The sequence below is a fragment of the Podarcis tiliguerta genome (assembly GCF_965153285.1).
Source record: "Podarcis tiliguerta genome assembly, chromosome: 5".
NCBI classification, from domain to species: Eukaryota; Metazoa; Chordata; class Lepidosauria; order Squamata; family Lacertidae; genus Podarcis; species Podarcis tiliguerta.
The window spans coordinates 44,391,136-44,416,532 of record NC_139538.1 but is presented as its reverse complement, the minus strand read 5'-3'; the positions used below and the strand labels follow the sequence as shown (position 1 = coordinate 44,416,532).

The 25,397-nt window shown below is 42.3% G+C and overlaps 1 protein-coding gene across 8 annotated transcripts in view; it reads left to right on the top strand.

The window, feature by feature from the left end:
* Positions 1-25,397, top strand: part of SH3PXD2A (SH3 and PX domains 2A) — a 250,465-nt gene that overhangs the window by 57,549 nt on the left and 167,519 nt on the right. For all 8 annotated transcript variants that reach the window (XM_083441520.1, XM_083441519.1, XM_083441524.1 and 5 more), the window contains one exon: positions 17,107-17,182. In XM_083441520.1, the coding sequence (XP_083297646.1) occupies positions 17,107-17,182 (76 nt within the window). The remainder of the gene's footprint in view (positions 1-17,106; positions 17,183-25,397) is intronic.

The window sequence follows — 25,397 nt, the reverse complement described above, 5'->3', positions numbered from 1 at the left end:
GAAAAAGTAAGGAAAAGGAAAAAAGAAAAGAAACAATTCCCCAACTCCCCCCCCCCCGACTTCCCTCATCTTCCCCTTTTGGTTTGTTACATTACAATGGTACCTCGGGTTAAGAACTTAATTCATTCCAGAGGTCCGTTCTTAACCTGAAACTGTTCTTAACCTGAGGTACCACTTTAGCTAATGTGGCTTCCTGCTGCTGCCACCGCGCGATTTCGGTTCTCATCCTGAAGCAAAGTTCTTAACCCAAGGTACTATTTCTGGGTTAGTGGAGTCTGTAACCTGAAGTGTCTGTAACCCGAGGTACTACTGTAATTGTTGTATTCTGCATGTATACATATTATTCCTTGTTGTTACACTGTCATCCTCCATTTTTTAAATCAATAAAGTTGTGAAAGTTTATTCAAATCCTGCCAATGAGTCCATTTCTTTTTGTTGTTTCTGCAAATAATTTGTAAAAGGTTCCCATTCCTTTTTCAAGTCACTATTGTCTCTTTCATGTAATTTGTGTGTTAACTTTGCTAATTCTGCATAGTCCATCAGTTCTTCTTGCCATTTTTCTTTCGTTGCTATTTCTCCAGATTTCCAATTCTAAGCTATTAGGATTCTTGCCGCACTCATGAATAATGTACATTTCCCTTTCAGAAGATCTTGACCTAAAATATGTATTAAAAAGGCTTCTGGTTTTTTTTTACAAATGTCATTTTAAAATGACATTTCTTCCTCCGTACTCTTGCGGCTATTTAGCTTCTGTGGAGCTCCATTGTTTACCTTTGCCTCTCCAAAGAGTTGTAAGCAGCTGGGTGGAAATATCCACCCTGCTTGGATTCAGAACCAAACATTTCTTTATTGAGTGGGATTATGAATGTTTCACATCCTTGACCAATGCAAACCTCATTAGGCTATGTCTAGTTTACAGCAACTTAAAGATACCCAGTGTGGGTGCCTGATACTTCTGCAGTCTTTCTATTTGGCTGTTTATTCCTTTGCTGCGAAGTCCGAAGTGAATGCCATGTTTTCTCCCCAGGAAGTTGCTCCATGTCAAATGTGGGATTTTACAGCACAATCCTATACAGTATGTATCTGCTCAGAAGTAAGTCCCATAGAGTTTGATGGGACTCTCACATTTTATGGGACTTCTCAGGAAAGTAGGTGTAGGATTGCTGCCTTAGGGAGTTTGGATATATTGTGATGCTGTCCTTGAAGTGCATAAAAAGAGGGATAGGGCTGTCTGCCACCAATATAGGTCAGTATAACAAAATTAACCTTATGAAGAAATGTGCAACACGGCACAATTGCATCCACCTCTTGAGCTTCCAGTGACAAAGATGTTTCCAAGGGTATACCTTGTCAGAACAAGCTCTCTAGCCATTTCCACTTCTGAGATCCACCTACATCCAGGACGTCTGGCTTGTCAGGATTTAGGTTCATTTTTGTTTGCCCTCATTCAACCCCTTCTCACCATGGGCATTAGTCCTGTATCTGCATAGCCTCACCTGATTCAGATGATACAGAGTGATACAGCTGAGTTTCATTAGTATCCTGATGACCTAACTCAGCAGCTTCATATTATTACCCGTTACCCCAATCTCTGCACAGCGGTAGCAAGATTCCAAGGATCTTGACACTTAGAATCATACAATTGTAGAATTGGAAGGGACCCTGAGGATCATCCAGTCCAACCCCTTGCAACGCAGGAATATACAGCTGTCCCAGGAGGGAATCGAACCTACAACCTTGGCATTATCAGCACCATGCTCTAACTAACTGAGTTAACCAGGTTTGTGTTCCTTTGAAATGAGGCACGGTGTAGACTGTAATGTCTTTAATAAATAGGGTTTATTTACACATATTTGCACCTGAGTTTAGGTGGAGGGTGTGCAAACCCCTTAAAAATGCACTTTGTTGCTCCCTCATAGTTTCAGTAAACTTGGGTCCAGCGCAGAAGCCGGCCATGCTCGATGGTCTCTGTGTGCCGCCTTTTCCAGCCAGTGTACCTGGAGTTCTCCCTGCTTCCTCCAGATCTTTATTTTAAAAGGACACCTTTTTTCCTGTGGTGACATCATGCCCCCTGATATCCTAGCAACCTTCCCCTCACAGCTTACATCATTTGAACACTGAAATCCTAAACCTGGCCTTTGTCTCTGCTCACCATCCCCTCCTTGGAGGATCACATCACATTTGTGTCAATCACCTATTACCTTCCTTTGTAGTACATGCTAGTTCTTTTCCCCAGGTGATTCCTGGCAAAGAAATTGATTCAACCTGCATTTTTGGATTGCTAAGCTCTCACACCTGGGTGAAGACTTCAATCATTTAGTGATCTCCTACATTTACCAGCTCTAAAAAAATTGGGAGGGAATCTGGTACCCAGGACTTTTAGAGGAATCTGCCTCCACCCCACAAATTCATAACAATATCAGTATTAAAAAGCATAGGACCTTGTAGGTCCCCAAAACAAAATTGTCATAGGGCTGAACAGAAATCACCACCACCACTCTCTGAAATTGAACTAGGTAAGGATATACACACATGTAGAAGTTACATGTGTTTTATTTCTTTTTAGCTACTGTTGATTTTAACCTATCTTTTGAATATTTAAAAATACCCATTTCAAACTTTCTTTTATTGAAAATTGTAATGTTTCACTTTGTATTTTTGTAAGCAGCTTAGAGGTTTTCTAATGATCAAACGGTATATAAAATTTGATAAAGACATGGTGTAACAACAACAGTAACAACACTAGTTCTGGGGTCAAGTGGCTAATAAAACTACGAACCACATGCTCAGCTCCCCTTGAATGTGTGAATTTTAGGTCAACAGATCATTCAAACTCAATTTCCTTAGCATAATTGAATACTGTAGTGATTGTGAGGCACAGATGAGAAAATATAAGAAGGGGGACAGATGGGGGAGTGCCCCCCAGGGGTCTTGTATGACACAGCCTATTTGTAAAGATGCAGCATGAGCCTTCTGCACTTGGTATCTTTTTCCGCTCTAATCAGTGGCAAGTTTCTTTGAAGTCAAGCTCTTTGAAATCCACTCTCCCTTGTCTCAGCTCTGATTGAAAAACAACACAAAGTGTAAGGATGATCAGGTAAGAAAGGAGAGAGGATACATGGGGGGGCGGGGGGAATCCAGGTAAACAAAAAGTCCAGGTAAACAATTATTTGTCAAGTGCCTAAATTTATAGTTTGTTGGGCAGGAAGGGAGTGTCTCATTTGGATCTTAGTGCAATTAGCATGCTCAGCAGAGATACTGATGCAGGTGTCTTGCAGGAAAGCAAGGAGTTGTTGTGGATCAAAGGAGAAACAGTAATAAGTGAAAATTTTATTTAACATACATTGTGGGAGCAAAGGGCAACTTAGTTTAGAAAGCCTAACATTTTGGTCTGCTGCAAGTTTGACATACTAAGATGGTGATTTGTAGCATATATTTATCATATCCTAGCCTTCCTTCAAGGAGTTAAGGACAGTGTACATAGCCTGATTTGTTCTTATAGCAAACCTGTAAAGGAGGGTAGGCTAAGGTTAGATAGAAAGCCACATCAGACTCACCAGTCAAAATCCAACACTCTGTCCATTGTTTTATAGTCAAGATGATTATAAAATAATTATACAGCACCAGCATATTTCAGCATTTGGCTCCACATGTCAACAGTATGACTGTGATGGTGACACAGTTGGAAGCCTCTCCCTGTTCTGGGCAAGTGTGAGCAATGCAAACACTGATCTAATGATTAAAAGCAGCCAAGGGCCGTGAGGCAGGATGACACAGGCCTAACCTGAGAAGAGGACAGAGATGGAGGATGGATCAGAAACAGCCCCAGCAGGAGAACCAGGAACTAAGTTTGAACAGGAGGCTTGTGGGAACATGCTCAGTTACTAATCTCAGTTGCCAAATGAGACAAACACAACATACCAGGACGATTTATGGGAAACATTTGTTTTCTAGCCAAAAGTGTATCACTTTTGTTAACCTGTGGAATGGGCCTTGCAAATGGTACAGGAACTGGGAGTTGGTGGTGCACCCGGAGTGGGGCAGGAGGGCCTTCTGACCTAAATGTAGAACAGATTGAGGTGAAGCTTCTGCCTTCATCTCCAGTGCTTGCTGCTTCCTGGCAATTAGCACATTAGAGGCAAAACCACACCATGGCATGGGCAGCTAATTATACATGGGTCAGGCTAGTGCATGCGGTCTCATCCTGTCCAGTGAAAGGATGGAGAACTGGAGGTTCATCATTCTTCTCTGCCTGGCCCCTCCCCATAGGCCACAGCCTCCCCATCTCTGTGTGTAAACCTCTGACCTTTTCATAGCTGGAATGGAGCCTGCTGCACAAAGGTAAGAGTCATACCTGTTGCTCAACTGGCTTCTGTTTCTGGTCCTGCCTGCTGCTGACATCTTCCCTCCAGGAGGTTGCTTGTGAAGGAATGCAGACCTTGTGCCAAAAAAGATTTCCTCCTATTGGTATTAGTGTGCATGACTTGAATTGGATCATTCTGCTTTAGAAGGTGCTGGTGGTGATTATGATGGTGATGATGATCATCTGTTAGTGTTCCTTCTAGAAATAAAGGCATCATAAGCTTTGAAAGGAGCATGACAAGAAAGTTGTGTTTGGAATCTCTAAGAACACCAGCAGGGCTGGGTGGAATGGTGCAGTAGTATCACTTTTGACTGCCCTTTCCTGCAAGTTACAACATTCCAAGGCTTATCTGTTGCAATTTCTGTGCCTGTGTTGTGTTCTGAAGTTGCTGCAGCTCTTTAGACAACATACTATCCTGTTTGAATTTTCAGAAAGGGATAGCCTGCAATTACTTTGTTACTATGGCAGTTTAATTACTAGATCATTGAGTTTCCCTTTTCTCATAGGGCTAAATGATAGACCAGGTACAAAAGCACTTCGAATTAGGGCGGAGCCTTTCTCTCTGTGAGATAGCAGTCCAGTAGGAGAGATAGCAGCTGGGCCTTACAGAGAAAGGTGTTTCCCTCACACACACCTTGTTGTTTTTATACTGCTCTGGACAAATTAGCACTGTCAACTTTTTATTTCTGGCAGGGGGCTGTAAATGAACCGCTGTCTGAAATGCAGAAATTTAGCAGGTGAAGCTGCTAAATTGCGCTAAAGGTTTCAGCTTGTTACTTTTCAGCTGTTTCAGTTGATTCCATCTTTCCACTAAAGCAGGAAAGGGAGGATGGTGGCAATGGTGCTGGATGGGTAACTCCCATCATCCCTTGTTATTGCCCAGGTTGGCTGGGGTGGGAGTTGGAGTTCAGCAACTTCTGGAGGGCACAAGGTTCACCACATCTGCTCTTGAAGAGTTCAGGACAACATGCATGAGTTGCTGATGATGAAAAGTGAGGTCCAAGGGACATAAAATGCAGAAAAGTACAGGCAGTGAAATTACTTAACAGTGGTTGTTATTCACAGAACAGCTGCTGATGACACAGACATTGGGGCATTGGTAGGCCAATTAACACATATACGATGTGCTAAAAACCTATGTTGAGTTACTCCTCAACTGATAGTGCTGAAACTCTTGATGCAATTCAGTGAATTACCAAACACCAACCATTTCATACCCTATGTTTATTTGCATTGTGAGGTAAAGGTAAAGGACAGTTAAGTCCTGGACAGTTAAGTCCAGTCAAAGGCAACTATGGGGTGTGGCGCTTGTCTCGTTTTAGGCTGAGGGAGCTGGTGTTTGTCCACAGCTATCTTTCCGGGCCATGCGGCCAGCAAGGCTAAACAGTTTCTGGTGCAATGCAACACTGTGACAGAAGCCAGAGCGCACGGAAACCCTGTTTACCTTCCTGCTGCAGCAGTACCTGTTTATCTACTTGCACTGATGAGCTTTCAAACTGCTAGGTTGGCAGGAGCAGGGACCGAGCAACGGGAGCTCACCCTGTCACGCGGATTCAAACTGCCCACCTTCTGATTAGCAAGCCCAAGTGGCTCAGTGGTTTAGACCACAGTGCCACCCGTTCCCTACCCATTTGCATTGCAGCATTGGTTGGCAAGGGGTCACACCCACACCAGCACTTCCATGTTGCCTTCAAGAGAAGCACTCTTCTGTACTGTTTTATTCTGGATTGTTTTATTTGATATTTTAATGAAGTTTGTAAACTGATTGAGATTTTTTCCTTTAAAATATAAAGCAGTATGGATATTACTACTACTACTTTAACAGTTGTGCCCCCCCCCCCGAATCCTGCGAACTGTCGTTTGTTAAGGGTGCTGAGAGTCGTTAGAAAATCCCCTTGCAGAGCTACAGTTATTAGCACCCTTAACAAACTATGGATCCTGGGATTCTTTTGGGGAAGCCATGATTATTAAAGTGGTATAAGAATGCTTTAAATGTATGGTGTGGGTGTGGCCTTAGAAGCACTAGTAACCTGGGCCCCAGTGCCATGGCAGCATAATCTGATACAGCCAGTTCTCCTGATAAGAAGCTAGTTACTTTTTCTATGAACAAAATCAGTAACATTTCTGGGCCAAAAATTAAGGTGAGCTAAGGTTTTCCTCTCTATAAATCTTATATTCATGCTTCCCGCTAGGGAAAATCTCTTTGTTATGTATTCTTGAATTCCCCTCGCCTATCAAAGGTTTCAATCAAAACTTTTCCAGCACCCACCACTTCACATCTGAGCTTCCTTTTCTGTTTGAGTTAGATCCTTGGAAAGCCACAATGCTCTAGGAAGGCACACTGGGTGTATTAATCATTCCATTTGATCCCGGATGGCAGAGCTGGTTTTACTTTTCAGAGGAGAGCAGCTGCTCTTTTCTTTAATTAGCACAAATGATGGCTTGGATGGGAGAGGCACCTGGGCTTCAAATATACTGAATACGTGATTCCTATCCCGAGTTTCCATCTGTTGCATATTGTTTGATAGAAGCAGCTACACATTCTTCATTTAGACTTTGTTGCTTCATACAATATTAGTTTCTATAAGCTTCTTTCCAGCACACTTCACATTACTAAATTAGTCAACTTCACACTGTTATTTCCTTCTGCTCTAATGAAATTCCACATTGATGTAACCTGATGCAAATAGCCCTTTCAGTATACAAGTCCAATTTTCACAATTCTTCTGATTGCCTCATGTTTAAGGGATTGCACTCTAGTTTTGTCATGCTTTGAAGGCAACATGGGAGTGCTGTCATTATAGCCTGGTGATGCGGTCACATTATTTATTCATTTGCAATATTTATGCTCCATCTACTAGGTGAACGTTTCAGGGCAGCTTTTCTACATGGGCTCCACTGTATGTAGAGCAGGTGATTCTCACACATCTCCTCTTATGGACTATGTTAATGAAATTGTGATGCAGGTTTTAAAATATTTGTTGATGGACCAGTGACGTTGAACTAACAAAGCCTTTTAAAAATTAAATGGCAGTAGGGGTGCAAAACATAATTTGATTATCCATTGTTAGAGGGGGACATAGTATATGCTTTGCATGCAGAAGGTGCCAAGTTCAATCCCTAGTATTTCTAGTGAAGCTGCTGACCTTTGTCCTGGACTCTGAAGGGTCACTGCCACCCGGTGGAGACAATGTTGAACTAGTTTTGTTTTATCTTTTTGTAACCGCTTTGAGGGTTGTTGTTTTTTTTACAATCCAGTGGTGTATAAATTTTATGAAGAAAATAAAAATAACTTGATAAATAGGCTGACCTAGTATAAGGCAGCCTCCTATGTTCCATTAATCCTAGTATGCTGCCAAATATCAACAGAGAAGTGACAAGCTTATCTTCTTCTTGCAAAATTGCAGCTAACCCATTTCCCTGTTGATCAGCAAAACACAACTTGCTGTGTAGTTTGTGTTTCGTTGATCAGTAGTTCTAGTGTCCAATACGGGGACCTTCCACTTGTATAAGTTTTTTTGTTTCCCAAGTACGTGTCAATAATAATCTTAGATTTAGAGGGAGCTGCTTCCCTGTCTGAAACCCTGGAGAGTTGCTGCCAGTCAGTGTAGACAATACTGAGCTAAATGGACTAAGGAGTCTGATTCAGTATAAGGCAGCTTCCTATGTTTCTTCCAGTCTAGTATAGGCAAAGTACAAAGCTGGCCGTATACTGAAGGAAGCATTACTTACCTTAGTTCAGTTGAACTACTAGAGCATGATTTGGTGGGTTGGAAATGAGCCATTGGCTCCTCAGCTACCTCCATCTGTACATTTTGCACATGACTTCCTGATCGGTTTGCAGTTTAGTGCTAACCATAGTTTGCTGTGATATCTAAATCTGCAAACTATGGTTAGAGCTTACTCTCCAACTGCAGCTGGAAATCAAGTTTTGAAGTGTTAACAATAATTTGCCAGTTTAGAAACTGCTCCAACCTACAGGTAATACTAAACTGAGGCTGAAAGTGAAGCTGTGCATGAGAACAGAACATCTGAACTTAACATATCTTGTCTGACCTCACCCAGAGAATGTTATCCCTGGGATAATCTGCACATAGACACAAATATATGAAGGCTGCTTAAACTGGATATGACCACATTGCCAGGTGTGTCTGCAGTGACTTGAGTGAGTTTCGATACCACTGCAAAGCTTTCTGACTATGTATTTGTATGGTTCTCCAATCAGTATAGCAGCAAGCCACTACCCACAAATGGCTTATCCTGTGAAAACAGCTGCTGTGTGGAAAGATTTAAAGTGGTCTCAATCTGGTGGCTGTAATGTGTGTACTTGCCCTTGGTCACTCATGAGAGGGATCAAGCTATTTTTCCAGTTTAAAGAGGCTCACTAAGAGATAGTATAAGAACCTTGCCTCAAGTCACACAGAAACCAAATATGCCCAGCCTAATATTTTGCCTCTATATGGAATGGAATGGCAATATCACTCTCATCTTCTGTTACCTGGCTTGTCTGTCATGTTATTGATTTGTGTGTGTTTAATAAGCAATCCCACAGGGAGATGTGGATTCTTCTTGCCTGAGAGTCAGGAGTGCCTCTGGGAAATCAATAATTCCACATGAAAAGGTAGACAGAATCACCTCTTCCCATACCCCAGTGCACATACTTTCTACCCTTCTTCTTCTTCTTCTTCTTCTTCTTCTTCTTCTTCTTCTTCTTCTCTTTCATGTTCTGTTTTCATACACCAGTGCTAATTCCCAAGGCTCCAAGCCAGGGTGAAATTTCAAAGACTCTCTCTCTTGGCCTGCTATCTTCAGCTTGCCACTCAACTTTGCAGAAAGCTCTAAGTGTAGAAATAAATGGCGCTGTATTTCAGCACCTGTCAGAAAGGAGATTTGCTTTGAGTCGGGGGGGGGGGGGTCCCCCTCCCCCTCTCCCTTCCATGAACTTACACTCACAGCCAGTGCTTTTTTTTTCTAAAAAAATGTTTAGGGGCACTCACATTTTACTATTCATATTGAAATACTGCCCCTCAATGAGGCCAAACTTAGATTCACAAAACGTTTAGGGGTATGCGTCCCCCCAGAAAAAAAAGCACTGCTCACAGCTATAGTGAATACGAGTCCAGGGTTCATGTTTGTGCCTTGTTAATAAAGTGTTATTTTCTTTCACCAGAAATGGCCCTTGGCATTGTCCCCTAACCTCACCCTCACAAGTGGGGTGTAGAGTTGAAACCACTCTGAGGCCACCATGTCTTTGTTACCTCCCCATACACAGGACTCATTGCACTCCCGTCCCATTGGTTTTCCCTATTTACATTTCTGAGTCTTTTATTTCTGATCTCTTCTTGTCCACTGCCCTCTCCACTCTCCTGGCTGCCTTCCTTTAGCCATCCTTATCGCTCCTCGCTGAGTTTGGCAGTAGCAACATGCATTGCTTTCAACAGCGCACACATGACTTTCACTCCCCCAGCAATCCACATCAGTGAAAGAGTCGCAAGCACAGGTGGGCCATGGCCGGTGCCAGTTCAGCCACGTGCCTCTGAAACCAGGGAGGAGGAGATCCCTTTCAAATGCCTGGTGGCTATATTTAATAGAGATGTTTTAAGGCAGTAAAAGACTGGGGGGGGGGGGACTGCCCTCTCAAGGGCCAGATGGTGTACATGATTCTCCACAGCTCCATTTTATCTTCACAACGACTCTGCAAGGTAGGTTAGGCGGAGAGACTTGGGCTGGCCCAAGGTCACCCACTGAGCTTCATGGTTGAGTGGGGATTCGAACCCTGGTCTCCAAAGTCCTAGTCTCAACACTCGTAACCACTACACCTCACTGACTCGATATTTATAACGAAAATAATATAAATCAAATAGAATTGACTTCAGCAAGGCAACCTGTTGAATTAATTAATTAGTAATTGAACACTAAAGTTAATTGTGTGGCTTAAAAATGTGTGTAAGCTTCAGGAAAATGACTTCTTAGCTGCTTGTGTAACACCAGTTGCACATGACTGTTCTTCAGACCTTCTTAGGACCCTGAGGGTTGATTGCAAGGCTGTCCCCTGAAACTGGCTGAAAATAGGTTGGTTGGTTTTAGGTTTGTGGACCTTGTGTTTGTTTATCTTGTTCCCTAAGCCAAATCTTCCCACTCCCCTCTAATAAAACAAGATAGCTTTGCAGCAGCTGAGCTCTCAGCCCAACCCATGAAGTATCTCTTTTTCTGTAGTGACACACCCAGCCACTGTCATGCTTTCCTAACAACTTGCTTTGTTTGGGTGGAAGGCAGCTGGCGTCCTGTTTCCAATTTCCTCCTTATTTCCAGGACCCACCTTTGCTTTGGGTGCAAAGTGTAAGATTGCATCAATATGCACCCTTACTTGGGAGTAAGCTCAGGTGGACATACTTCTGAGGGTTGCACTCTTCTGATCCTGCAGAGTGCTAGAGTTTTCTGTTGTGTGTGTGTGTGTTTAAATCCCCTTTATTATGTGTAATAAAAAACAGGAAAATGCTGAATCGTATATATTTTGGGGGGTATTGTAAACATATGCAAAAAAGAGAGAGACTTGTTTCTAGCAGATCTATAAAATCTTTAGCCTGTTCTGTAAATGGAAAATGCAACACCTGTATTGTAAATGGATATTTTGTGTTTATTTGTTGAAAAAATAACAGTAAAATATATGTATCTTTGAGGGGGGAAATCCAAATGAAACAGAACTAAGGTCCTCCGAGCGTGAGGAGGTGGGAGAATGCCACTTTGCTTCACACATTATTTTTGTTCATATGCTGCTTCCCTCAAGGAGCTAAAGGCAGCATACCTGTTTTCTCTTCTCTCCCATTTATTTATATGATACAATTGTTGGCTGCCTCATGAAAGTAATGTTCAGTAAAAGGATCCCAATTTAGTACATTTTAAAACGCATTCACAATTCAGTGCAGCGGTAAAACAGCTGCAGCAAGGCAACTTTAACCCTGGCATAGCCATACAAAGCCAACTGTGCAAGCAAAATCCTAATCGCCTCACAGTTTGTCCTCACAGCCACCTTGTGTGGCAGGTTAGGTTGAGAGATGGTGACTAATCCAGGATCACCAAGTGAACTTTGTTGCTGAGCAGGCATTTGAAACTAACTCCAGCCTGACCATTTGACAAATACACAGCCTTGGAGAGGTGTGTATGTACGCAGTCAACACTGACAAAAGGTGCCCTTCAGCTGAGAAAAATGATACTCACAGAAGGCAGCATTCTCACCAGCCATGCACAGTAGATTATTACTGGGGGCAGGTGGGGAAATGTGGCATTTGGGACGCTGCTTAAAGCATAGCCTTGTGGTGTTTTCTATGTGTATAGGCATGCAGTTAGGAGAATAATTTGTATGTTTACATCAGGGCTATACGTACTGAACTGGAACTTAAAGAAGTTTCGATACTTTTCCCTAATCCGCTAAACTAGTTTTAAGAAGCAGACCAAGTCAGAACATAAAACTGCAAAGATAAAAACTGGCCGCCAAGGCTTAAAAGGTCTGTTTTGTGAAACTTTCACCCTGTTGGCTGCAGTACTTGTGAAACTCCCACAAGGCAGGAGATCTGTTCAGCTTGCTGCTGCCCATCTCTCCACACGAAAGATAGAGTCCTTATCTGGACTCGTACTTAATTCCCTTTGGGAGGAGTTTTGTGTGTTTGGAAGATTGAGGGGGATATGGGCAAAGCAGCTTTAGGTTTTTATTAGGTTTAAAAAATGTGGGGCGGGGTGGGGGTGGGGAAGAGTGACTGACCAAGGTTGTTCCACCTTGTCAACAAAATTGGTGATTGTTTACTTTGGCAAGTTCTTTTTAGTTATACTTTGCCCAGCTAGTATAATCCCCTATGATCCAAACCCTGTTTCAGTTGACAATGTCAAGCTCATGCGCCGTTGTGTTCGAAGCTATTGTTTTCTGTTTTTGATGGCCATTGTGCTCTTAGTGGGGAACAGATAAAACAAAAGTCTGCTTTGTTTGACACATATGACAGTGTGGATTGCACAAACCTACCAGTGTTTCAAAATCCAGGACATTGCTCCCTGCTATTGAATTGTGTCTGTATGGAAATACTGTTCAGCAATGCAGTTTGGAAAAGGCACTTTTCTGGAGAGATGTAAGAAGCCATTGATTTTTGTTCTGATCCATGATCATCACATGCAACACTGTTTTCCTTCCACTGCAATCTGCCCTCGCTGTCAGCTGCGGCTACATTACATGATGTAATTACTTATGTTGTCATTATGTTCTTCTACATCAGGCATGTCCAACAGGTCGAACGTGATCGACAGGCAGATCGCCTGACGTTCATGGTCGATCGTGGGGTAGTAGCTGTTTCCTTTGGCAGTGCATCATCAACGTTTGTTTTATGATGCAGCAAGTGGAAGCAATGCTGTCTGTAGCGCTGCGTTAAATTGAAAGCGCTCCATGTTATAGCGATGGACCCCCCCCCCAAAGGATCAAGAACATTGGCTTCTCTTTGCAATATGGGAAAGGGGGATGGCGGAAGACAAGCACTATCACCTTCCTTCCTTCCTTCCTGGTCTACTTGTGTGGATTTTATATACAGGTAGCAACCATTTTGCAGGGGGTTCTGTTCCTGGCTCCCGTGTGTGTTGGCAGAGTGTGCATAAGTCCATTCTGTCCCCATTCCTCCATTTTCCAGGTCCACAAGGACCTGTGTGTTGGTGGTTGCCCATCAGTTGGACATGCCTAAAATGGTTGCCGCCCGTTCTGTTGGTAGTGGTGTGCTATGAACTGGTGGGGCTGTCATGGGAGGGTGGAAGATGGTGATGCATTTTTAATTCCCCCCTCCCAGTGATTTGAATAGTCTGGAGCCTATGTAAAGTTGCACTGTTGATGATGGTGTAGCTGTGGATTGAAAAAGATGTCCCACTCAAATGTCCACCCCATTTTGGCCACTTCTCTCGTGTATTTTCACTAGTGGAATAGCTCCGTCAGTTCCATCAGTGTATTGGGAGAGTTCCAGAAATGAACACAATGTGCTATATCACAAGTTGTGTCACTGTTGCAGGGTTTCGACTGCATCCTAGGGACCTGTATAGACCTCAGCCTGTAGTTCTCAAGCACAGAATTTCATACCTTTGGTTTCATGTGAGAACAGGCCAATCATTTTTAATTGGAAAGTTGTGGCTTACTTGAACATGTCTGCATTTTTTTTAATGCTCTGGGTGGTAGTGAAGTGTTTGCATATCCTAATTTAATAGGCAACCATGGCTACATGATTAAACACACACACACACACTGTGCAAATAGCATGGTAAAAAAATAAAAGTCTGATCACTCACTCAGATGACATCTTATTCCATAAAACAATTTGTTCCTAAGATGCTTTGAGGAGTAGTTTAAACTGGAACATCAGATTGCAACTATCTGGTTTGAAGCACTTAATCTAAAGTTGGGTGTAGTTCATGTTTTGCAAAATTTATTTTACTTACATAATTTGGAAGATTGAAGTCTTTAAAGACTATGGGTTGGATCAAATGCTGCTGTTCTGCTTGCACATCAGAACTTTCTCCTCTTTTCCTCTCCTGTGCACTCCCCCAAGACTCTCAGAATCTGCTCCTGAGGGTCGAGGGGTCTGCTGACATTTATGGCCAACCTGTTTTACTTGTGTCTCTATTATCTGGTGATGGGAGATCTTGGAATTCTGCAGCTGCAGCTTGCTGCATCTGTTCCACTGATATCAGCCCTGTGGATAAACAGTACTTAGTTATATACCACACAACCATCTTGATGTGGTTAGGAAAGGCCCACATCAGCCAAACAAGATTACCTCCAAGAATAACCCTAGGAATGTGCTTGTCTCAGCTGTAGGCTCACTGAGTCAGTCACTCTTAAGAGTAAAGCGAGACACTTCTCTTCCTGGATAAAAATGTCATGACAGCAAACTCTGGAGTTGAACTATACCTTCATTCTCCTTTGAACAAAAGTAATCTTACCCCTGACTGACCCCAGACAGCCTGAACTCTGTCTACAGGAAAACAAAACATCCTTTAACTCCCACCCTCCTCAAAAAAAGTCACCTTCAATTGGCAGAGAAACAATTTGTCTAGGAAGCGTTAAAGCCACAATCTGTTTCTTCATCAGGGTGACTTGCAAATGAGGAAGCCTGATGGTTCTTTCCTCTTCCTTAACTCTCCATGCAGGTAGGTCTTTTTCCTTCCAGCCTGATGCTAGCAGATAGTGTCCACTGTTCCATGATAGTTAGACTCCTGAGAGAGAACATTAGGTGTCTTTCTTTGAAGGAAAGTTTGCTCTCAAAATCTTAGTGGGTATTCTTCCAACATGTCTATTCGGAGCAGCAAAATATAGGGTTCTCAACTGATGGAGATAGCTTAGGGTGTTTCCTTACTTCGTTTAAACCCCACTTTTGTGTTGACAGCCACCCACCCATTTTTTTGGGAATCCAGTTGGAAGAAATGGTTCTCCCAAACATTTATATTTACATCCCTCCCCAGGTGTTATCCTGATGTTTTGAAGTGCTAGTTTGTAGTGATTTTTAAAAGAAGCCATTGTAATTGCAGGGCAATTCTTTTACATGTGAACCGATGTAATGCTATTGTGCCTGATTTGGAGTCTGGCTTATGTTACGCTTGATGGTGGGCACACCTTCCATCCTTCCTTGCTCTGAAATGCTATCCCTTTGCTATGGAGTTCCTGGAGTTGAAAATGTAGTGTTTGCCATTTTCAACATAGACTGCGTACACACCAGAGTATTAAGGTACATGTGGGTTGCACAGATCTGATTTTCCTGTGTGCTTTATGCACATTTGTCCACTGTGAGCACTTTCAGTTGAATTCCATCTCAGTGATTCCTATCCACATTAGTGAAGGTGCTTGAAGGGATATATTAGCACTGTATGTTGCCCCCTTTGTGTTGTGCTGAGTTGATCACTGCAGATGGTGACAGCAGTCACGAAATTAAAAGACTCCTGTCTCTTGGGAGAAAAGCAATGACAAACCTAGACAGCATCTTAAAAAGCAGAGACATCTCCTTGCCGACAAAGGTCCGTATAGTTAAAGCTATGGTTTTCCCAGTAGTGATGTATGGAAGTTAGAGCTGGACCATAAAGAAGGCTGATTGCCGAAGAATTGATGCTTTTGAATTATGGTGCTCTTGAGAGTCCCATGGACTGCAAGAAGATCAAACCTATCCATTCTGAAGGAAATCAGCCCTGAGTGCTTACTGGAAGGACAGATCCTGAAGCTGAGGCTCCAATACTTTGGCCACCTCATGAGAAGAGAAGACTCCCTAGAAAAGACCCTGATGTTGGGAAAGATTGAGGGCACAAGGAGAAGGGGACGAGAGAGGACGAGATGGTTGGACAGTGTTCTCGAAGCTACCAGCATGAGTTTGACCAAACTGCGGGAGGCAGTGGAAAACAGGAGTGCCTGGCATGCTCTGGTCCATGGAGTCATGAAGAGTTGGACACGACTAAACAACAACAACAACCTCAGTGTGCCAGCTCCTGAATGTTGAGTAAAAATGGTCCAGGTCTATGTATGCAATAAAGGCTAAAAATAGGGTTGCCATATGTCCTCTTTCTCTAGGACACGTCCTCTTTTTCATGGGTATGTAAAATGAGAGTTGTTATAGCGAAGTCAGAAAATGTGTCCTCTGTTTTGCTCTTCAAATGGCAAACCTAGAACCCAGATTTATAGGATTCTGCATCGTTGCACATCATTCATTATTCATAGTACCATGCAGCCTTTCCAGTTTCAAGATCTCTGCCAGTCAGGTGGTCCCATCATATCTACACATCCTTCAGGAACCTGTCCTCTGTTCCTGCAGTGCTGGAGGAGCATGGTCCCGTATGTGAATGTACACAAACAAGCATGGGAGTATTCCTGCTAAAGAACCTGGCAGCAACCCAACTTTTTAAAAAAACAAACAAACTTCTGTCTTCATTATACTGTGATAGTTGAAACTGAAAGCCATTTAAAAAATCTCAAATTTAATATTTTTACAGATTAAATATTTATCTGCCTTATTATTAAATCACTTTGCCAAATTTTCTATATATTATGAATGTAATGGATGCCATTTGCAATGACCGCACACTGAGTTAAACGTGCAGACAATGTGTGGTCAGCAGGGAAGGGAGGGTCTTTCCAGAAAGGTTGATACTTTGTAAGAACTCATTTTGTTCCAACAAAGTCCCAGGGATCACAATAAGAGAGTATTTCCAGATCCCCAGGAAACTCCTCTGCTCTATGTATGCCTGTCCATCAAGATGCACGGAGAAGCGCAGCAATGTGTGGGAGATAGGTGAGGTCTGCCAACAACCACATTGGATGCTTCATTGAAATAACCTCTCTGGCAGTTCTGAGACAGCAGTTCTCGTCAGGTGGGTGGTCTGTCTTAGAGGATAGGTGGACCCTGCAGGATTGCTACCCAGAACATGGATGAGGGTCAAGCTGTGTGTTCATTTATTATGAAAGTACAAAATAGTTAATTTGGGAATTGCTGGAACTCCAGGCTTTGGTCCTGTCCCAACTCTGATGTAATTCTCCCTGCGCTCTCGGGAACCTTGCCGCTCTTCAACCAAGTTCACTGAACTATATTTGTAAAAAAATAAAAAATCCTGCCCTTGATCACAGCTGCTCCTGCAGCTTTCAAGATCTGTTACAGCCAGGAAAATAGGCCATGTTGTTGTTGAGGTGGGAGTGGGTAAAGGGGGTGATGGACTTTTGTTCACACTAAATATTTCTTTTGCAGATGCAGCTTCTGGATAAATTCCCTATCGAAGGAGGCCAGAAAGATCCCAAGAAGAGAATCATCCCATTTCTTCCAGGTAACAAACCTTTTGATAAATTTGGATACCTTGTCTTTAAAGGGCCTCTGAGGGAATAAGTAGGCTCATCCACAGGTGTCCAGACCAGGTTTTTTAGGCAGGATATTTGAAGAAATGCTAATGCCTCAGTTGTTTACTGAATTTACACAAATTGAGGACTCATCTGCACATCACTTTTGCCCCACGCTTTTTAGGCACAGGTCCACACTTTCCTGGTCCATCTCCAAACACTTTACTTTTTCTCTTCTTGCCCTGCTGTTTCCCCCAGGAGAACCCCCTCTTGAATGCTGAAGTGGAACAAATGGCAATTCACGTTTTCTGCATAATTGTTTTTAGCAATACAGGGCTCATTTTTAGGGGGAAGCGCGGGGCGGGCGGGCAAGGAGCATGGAATGCAGACTTGTGCCTAGAAACATGACACAAAAGTCTGGATGAGCCCTAAGAAATGGATTGGGGAAAACGTGTTCGTTTATTTGCTCAAATAGCAAAATTTATATTTTGGTTGGTTGTAGTAAAAACTCTAAACAGTTAGAAAGAGATATTAAAATTATTAGTAAAAATATTTAAAACAATTAAAATGTTTAGAATGTAAAGCTAGAGCCAGATCCAATGGAGTTTGTATGTAGAACCATGATATGGACCGGCATCAATTGGGCCAAAAATCCTAACTTCAGTATACACTGATAGGGTCCAAAGTGGCAGTGACTAACTAGGAAGGATGTATTGAGGTTATAATGGGTAGCCCAATGAAAATCTTCACTTGGTGGTGAAAATGGCAAATTCCACACTAAGGACTGTTAGAGAAGGGTTTTTTAATAGGTCATTGCCATAATGTTTTTTTTTTACTAAAACGGGGGGGGGGGGGGTTCAGGCACTAACTGGGAATTTTTAGAAATCAGCTAATTATTGTGATTTTTAAGAGCAGCTTTTCACACAGTTTAGCACTTAGTAAATACAGTGGTACCTCGGGTTAAGAATTTAATTCTTTCTGGAGGTCCGATCTTAACCTGAAACTGTTCTTAACCTGAGGTACCACTTTAGTTAATGGGGCCTCCTGCTGCCACCGCCACACAATTTCTGTCCTCATCCTGAAGCAAAGTTCTTAACCCGAGGTACTATTTCTGGGTTAGCGGAGTCTGTAACCTGAAGCGTCTGTAACCTGAAGCGTCTGTAAACCGAGGTACCACTGTATGTTAAAAGGCACTACAACATGTACCATGTGTGTTCTGCACATGACATAAAATTTAAAAGGTTTTATTTCATGATTATGTAAAACTTGGAATTTGGGGTTGTATCCAAGTAAATTAGATTAGACCCACTGAAATTAATGAACCTAATAGTCATGCCCATTAACTTTACTGGGTCTACTCTCAGTAGCACTAGCACCGGAGACAACACAATGTCTTCATGGGGGGGTATTTAGAGGTCTCTCATGATCTGAAGCCCTAATCCGTGGCTCACTTAGCTTGTGCATAAATCCCACACTGGTAGAATCTGTCCAGGGAGTTCAGCTGCTTTTAGGTATGTTTCAAAGTTATTTGAAAATGTATACCAGGGGCTGAAATAACAATGTCAATAAATTAAAACTGAAAGGCAAAGGTTTAGCTCCCTCTGGTCTGCCTTTCTTTTCTGCTTGCTTGTGCACTTCTGGGCCTTAGCAAATAATACCACTCTAATTGTTTAGGTACGAGGAAAAATTATGCGTGCGTGAGAGTTTTAGGGAGCCAGGCCAAAAAAATAAAAACAGCCTTTCAACTCCAACATGATTTGTGCAGCAGAGAGGTATATAAATATTGCCATGATTTCCTTTGCAGAGAGTATTTTCATCTGTCTCCACAAAACTGCTCCCAGCTGAACTCACAGAGGAAGAGTTTTGATGACGCTGGGAACTCCAGCTCATTGTTAATTACTGGTGCACATGATCGAGACCATCTTTCTCTTGTTTTATTAGTTGCTAGATGCTTTATGGCAGCTGCCTTGTAGGTTGGCTTATTGAACTGTGCTCCAGAATAAATGGTGTGGTTTGAGGTGGAGGAGGCTTGAAACCCATTAAAAGATTGCTCTTTGTCTTCAGGTGCAGAGTAAGAATAAACCTTTTCTCCAAGAACAGACCATGAAGGCAAATTTACAGGGGGTGGGATAAGACTTGGGCCAATCTGTTTATTGAGCTCTTGCTCTGACTGATTTGCACAAAGTTTGCAGAAAGGTTATGTGGTAGAATCATAGAATTGTAGAGTCGGAAGGGGACCCAAGGGTCATCTAGTGCAGGGTGGGCTTGAACCACCAATCTTCTGGTTAACAGCCAGATGCACTGACCCATTGCACCACATATGCACATATGCCAATTTTCTGTGTAAGCAAATACTGATGATAAAGTTGTGATACTTGCTGGCGAAAGGCTGCCATCATGTTTTCCAGATTCTCTCCAGCCCTGCCGTGATGGGAGATGTCTACTGTTTATTGAACCTTAATTCTACTTTGTTTGTGGGAAAATTGTAAATGGTTGTATTACATTAGCCCATATTTCCTAGCACATTTTCTTGTTACTTTCTTTTCCACAAAAAGTCCATTTTTATTTTATTTTGGGGTTTGTTGCACAAGAGCACCAAATCCACTTTAAATGTGTAACCTGAATTTGCCAGTATGTGATTGAATCCTGCCCACAAAATAGTGACAGTCTGGAAGTGGCCTTGTAAAAATAAATTATTGCCCTTAGCCATCTTGTCTTTTGGAAAAGCAGTTACTGCACTTGCGCAGTGAGAATAGCTACTGTACATATGATCCAGGATACATGGGGCTATGTAAACAGTCAAGCCACCATGTGCTACCTGTCACATAAAAAGCTACAATATGTTCACTCCCTCTACACTTTCTCTCCAAAAAACTCTAAAGTGTAAACTAGGAAATAATGCATTTTCAACTGGTTAGTATGCAACCTTTGTATACCTGTGTGTGAAGGAGGGACAGGATCCTGTATTCAAATGCTCAGTTGGTTTAACACATAAATTTAGGCAGATTATAGAGACAAGCAGCTAGTAAAGTCTCCTGCACAAGCTCTGTTGAGATACCTGCCTGCTCTTTTGGAACTTCACAGAGTGCTGCCCTTTCCACCTGTGTAACTGTTTCATTCTTTCTCACTTCTGGAAGATACTTTCAAGAATTGACCCTTGGTGCTTATTTTGGCAAAACTTGTATCCAATCTCTCATCTGGCTGATAACATAGCCCTGAAAAGTTTCTAGACCTTATGGGTGCATGATCTCTTGATCAAATTTAATTTAGACACATGTGCCACAATGTGTGCCATGTCAACCACTGTCCCATCGTCCCTTCATCATCAGAGTTTTATTTAGCTTTTTTTTTTTTTTTAAAAAAAGAGCAGGCTTTGAATCTGTCTACCCATTCACTCTAAACAACTTAAGACCATGAGTGCTGGGTTTATGAGCTGATGAAATTATCTCAGTGAGAATACATTTCAAAGTTCATATTTCATTTCCAGTCCCCTCAGTATCAGTATGTTCTCTCCTTTCCCAACTGTTTAAGATTTCTTTTCTAGCTGCAGAAGACAAAATTCTGCAGTATAAAGCTTTGAAAAGGAACAGGCCACTCAGGGTGGGGTGGGGATATTACTTGGCTGAACGTCAGACCATCACCAAACAACATTGAATTAACCTGCTACTTTAATTAGAAAACACCCTGTAGTTTTTACAGTCAAAGCCTTTCTTTTGTTGAAACAAATGCTTGGCCGTAAACCTTAATTGAAAAGCGAGCAACAAGAAGCTTGTAATGAAATCCTCCTGCTAGGAGAGGCATCAGACTCCTTTCCTGTGAAGGGATGTTGTTGACTGAGGGAAGCTTCATACTTGACTCTGCAGTCTTCCTCATGGTAGCCTCACAGTTTACATGATAGCTATGTGTATATATTGTACTTTATGTTTCCCGCAGGAAAACATTACTCTGGGGCAGTTGGGGTTGTCAGGCATTTGTTTGTTTGTTTGTTTTGGAACATTTTCTTACTATGCCTGTTAGCTCCCCAAGGCAGCTCCCGGATTAAAAACACAAAAACACAAAAGAAATAATTCATGTAGATGCAATATTGCCAGGAGATTCTGTCTGTACAGTGTAGGAATTGGGCTTTTAGTGTGGTGGCTCCTACCCCTTGGAATTCACCCTCTCTTCAATATCATATATTCTGTGACTCTGTTGTCTCTTTGGCAACTATTGAAGACCTTAAAGAACATCACTTTTAAGTGGATATTTTTTTCTAATCTGTATCTGTATTGGATTTGAATTACTGTTTTATATGTGACATTTTATATATGTTTTGATTGCTGATGTCTTTAATTGCTTTGAGATGCTTCATAAATTGAGCAATTCACAAATCGAACAAAACAAATAAGCAATGAGATAAAAACATTCAGAAAGCTGCACGAGAGGGAGGGGGATATAAAACCACTGGGGCAGGTTTTTTTAAAGTGCATTTCCATAGCAGGAGGTTAGAACAGAATTATGGCATGGCAAAATAAAAAATGTATTTTTAAATTAATTTATCAAAAATTATATGCTGCTTGGTTGTAACAAAACCTTTAAGCAGTTTACAATAAATATTAAAATTCTGAATAAAAACAGTTAAAAACAAATAATTTAATATGTTTTTAAAAACCATTAAAATCAGCAGTAAACCAACTTTTCACACTTCTGTGTGTCTGGATTGGCTTGCCTAAACAAAAATGTTTTAAGCTGGTGCCAAAAATAATACAGTGAAGATGCTTTCCTGATATCGATAGGCAATAGAGTCCTTCTTTGCCACCCAAAGAAAACTCAGAGAGAGAAGAGACCAACCAACCAAACCTGTTGGAATGTAGTTCCACTGTCCGGATGCCACCACTGAGAAGACCTGCCCTCACGTCCCTACCAGGCATCTGAAGGTGGTAGAACATGAAGCAGGGCCTCAGATGTTGAATGCCGTATGTGAGCAGGTTCATAATGGAACAGGTGATCCCATGCTGGAGGTGGTCATCCCAAGCCATTTAGGGCTTTGTAAGGAATAAACTTTACTTTGAATTGTGCTCAGAAATGGATCAGAAGGCAGCTCCAAATAAAGAAGATCTGGTGTGATATCTTCTCAGAGACCATACTGGCAATTGCATCTGTCATTCTGGCATGTGTACAGTGTTGTTTAAATAACGGTGAATACATGTGGTGGTTATGCTTGCCAAAAAAAGTGTAGGACAACTCTAACAAAACCTTTCAGGATGCCGGTGATAATTGACTCTGGAGTCTGGCTGCAGCATAAACACCATATTTATTCAAATAAACCTTTCCAGTGTTTGTTTTTTTCAACTTCGGCTGCCTGGAGCAATATTAATTTGGAATAAGACTGTAAACTGAAAGCCACACTAATTTCGTTCTGCTCTACTTATTGTGGTCCTTCCACAGGTTCCTTAGTCGTGGTTAATTTGAATATTTCTTTTTAGGCTATTAGCTTTATGCTTTAAAGTTTAAGCAGTGCTCTTCCCATCTATGCAATTTAATGAGTTCTTCTGAAACTGTGTTTCAAAAAGGGCACAGGTTTTTTCCTGGGTTTAAATTAGGCGAAGCCATTATTCCATCCTAGTAGAAAGGTATAATTAAATGCCTTACTTAAGGTAAAGGTAAAGGTACCCCTGCCCGTACGGGCCAGTCGTGACCAACTCTGGGGTTGCGTGCTCATCTCACTTAAGAGGCCGGGAGCCAGCACTGTCCAAAGACACTTCCGGGTCACGTGGCCAGCGTGACGAAGCTGCTCTGGCGAGCCAGCACCAGCGCAGCGCACGGAAACGCCGTTACCTTCCCGCTATAAAGCGGTACCTATTTATCTACTTGCACTTAGGGGAGCTGGGACCAAACGACAGGAGCTCACCTCGCCGCGGGGATTCGAACCACCGACCATACGATCGGCAAGTCCTAGGCACTGAGGTTTTACCCACAGCGCCACCCGCGTCCCCAAAATGCCTTACTTAGTGTCCAATAAATATAAAGATCAAATGTCAATATAATGTTTACATTTCAACAAACAGGATGTTTTCCAAGCAACCATACCGGCATGAATAAGAGGTGTAATAGTCTAAAAATCATCATTGTTCTTTTCAAAAAACCTGGTTTACCCTCACTATAAGTATGTTGGTATACACATCACTTCCACTGTAAAAGGTTGGTCTGGTTTTCCTTAGACTAATAATAATAATGAATGTAATTACAACAACAGCAACAATGACAATAGTATCAGGACTTGGCCTTAGTATGTGCTTGAAAACGAAAGAAAATACTTCCTCCTAGACACTCCTGCCAGTTCACCTTTTCCTATCCACCAAAGCACATGCTTAAAACCAAAATGGGTGTGTTAAAATGTGCAAACAAAAATGTGTAATCTTAGCCTCCAAATGTTTTACTTAGCGGAGGCTGCTCCATCCTCAGCCTGCCCTCGGCTGGCCTGCCCCTCTCCTAGCCCTCACCTGTCTACCTTTCTACTGACAGGCCCAGTATGTCATCTTCCTCCTCCTTAGGCTTAGTGTTGTCCTTCTGAAACTTGGCAGGGAGGAGAATGGGGACAAAACAAGAATTCACTGCCTCTGTCTCTCATTGGCTTTGGCTCCACTTACTGTTGAGGCTTGAGGTTTCCCTCTGATGATTCATAGAGTGGTTTAATGATCAATCTCTCCTCCCAGGGTACTCTGGAAATTGTAGTTCTGTGGGAGGAATAGGGGATCTCTGAACAATTCTTGGCGAGGGCCAGTGCAACAAGTTCTGCCAGCACAGCAGAACTTCTCATTTTCTCCTACCTCCACACATTTCTGTGTGCCCCCCCCCAAAGGCTCTGGAGGAGCTCTGGAACAGCAGAAAGGATATTGTTCCATTTGACAAGCTGAAATGCTTGTGCGGTCAGAACAATTGTCATAGTGTGATGTTGGATCCCATCCAATGATGCAGGTGCCCCAACACACATACTTTGGGAACAACTGCTTTAAAGAGAGGCAAAAAATTCAACATGTTGAATTATTAGTGGTAGTTAATACATGGAAAGTGTGTGAGTAGGTTGGCCATAGAAAAGCTCATCATTGAGCCTTCCTGTGTTTGGTCATGAGACAAGAAGCTCACTCCCAGCTTCAGTTCCCAGTCTAAAAGAGGAGGGTGTTAAGGAACTGCCTCAGAAGACTTGATCCTATGTGGAGCTACAAACCTACGACAACTGAAATGGTTGGAGTTAGGTATGCCTAGCACTGCATGGGATTGAGCTGATGATGAGTTAAGAATCATAATGTGCTTTGGATGCTGAAAGCACTGCTGAAATTAATAATAGAAACAATAATATGCTATGCCTAAAGGTAGACAGCCAGTCTCATAAAGAATAGCCAGCCATTCCCAAAATAATTATAAACTGGTTAGTCAACACGAGTTGCCTTTAAAACAGAAGAATGCTGAGTCATGATAGATCACACCACACAATTATTCATGCAGTTGCTGCTTACGGTTGAAGTGAAATGCTAGGTATCGTTTATGTAAATATGCTAGAGCCACAGGCAAAAAGCTGGCTGTGGATTTCGAATAAATATGTGAAGCTTAGTCCCACCTTCTGCCTCTGCATAGCCCTCTTCCACCAATAGTACACAACTCCTCTAGTTTCTCAGCAATGCGTAAACTGTTTTCACAGCTTTCCCACCTCCCCTCTCCCTGATTTCTTAACTAGAAATTCCCCCAGCTGTCCTGAAGCATCTAATTCTTTGTATCCCATAGGCGCTATGCATGGGCATAGCTAGGATTTATGTTAGGAGGAGGGCTTTATGTTGAGGGGGGCAGAATCTCAGTTAAGTATTTTTATTGATTTATTTGATGGGGGGACAGCAGCCCCCCTGCCCCCCTTGGCTAAGCCCATGGCCCCATGGAAGATTTTACCTTTCCTCAAAGGGCAAAGCTGCCCATAAGCTTCCATAAGCTGTGTGATGTCACTGTGAGATGGATGAGAATGTAGAGAGGACTAGGGTATATGGAAGGAGTTTTTCCTGAACAGCAGCTCCAGAGAGATTTCTCTAATGGGCAGTGAAAGCGCAGAGAGAGTAACAGTGAAGGAAATGAGAGTAACAAGGTAGAATTGTGTTAGAGAAATGAAGGAGTGGTTTGTGACTGATACAGGTTGAATTCATTTCTCTGCCTTGCATTCTAGCTTTCTTCTTACCTTTC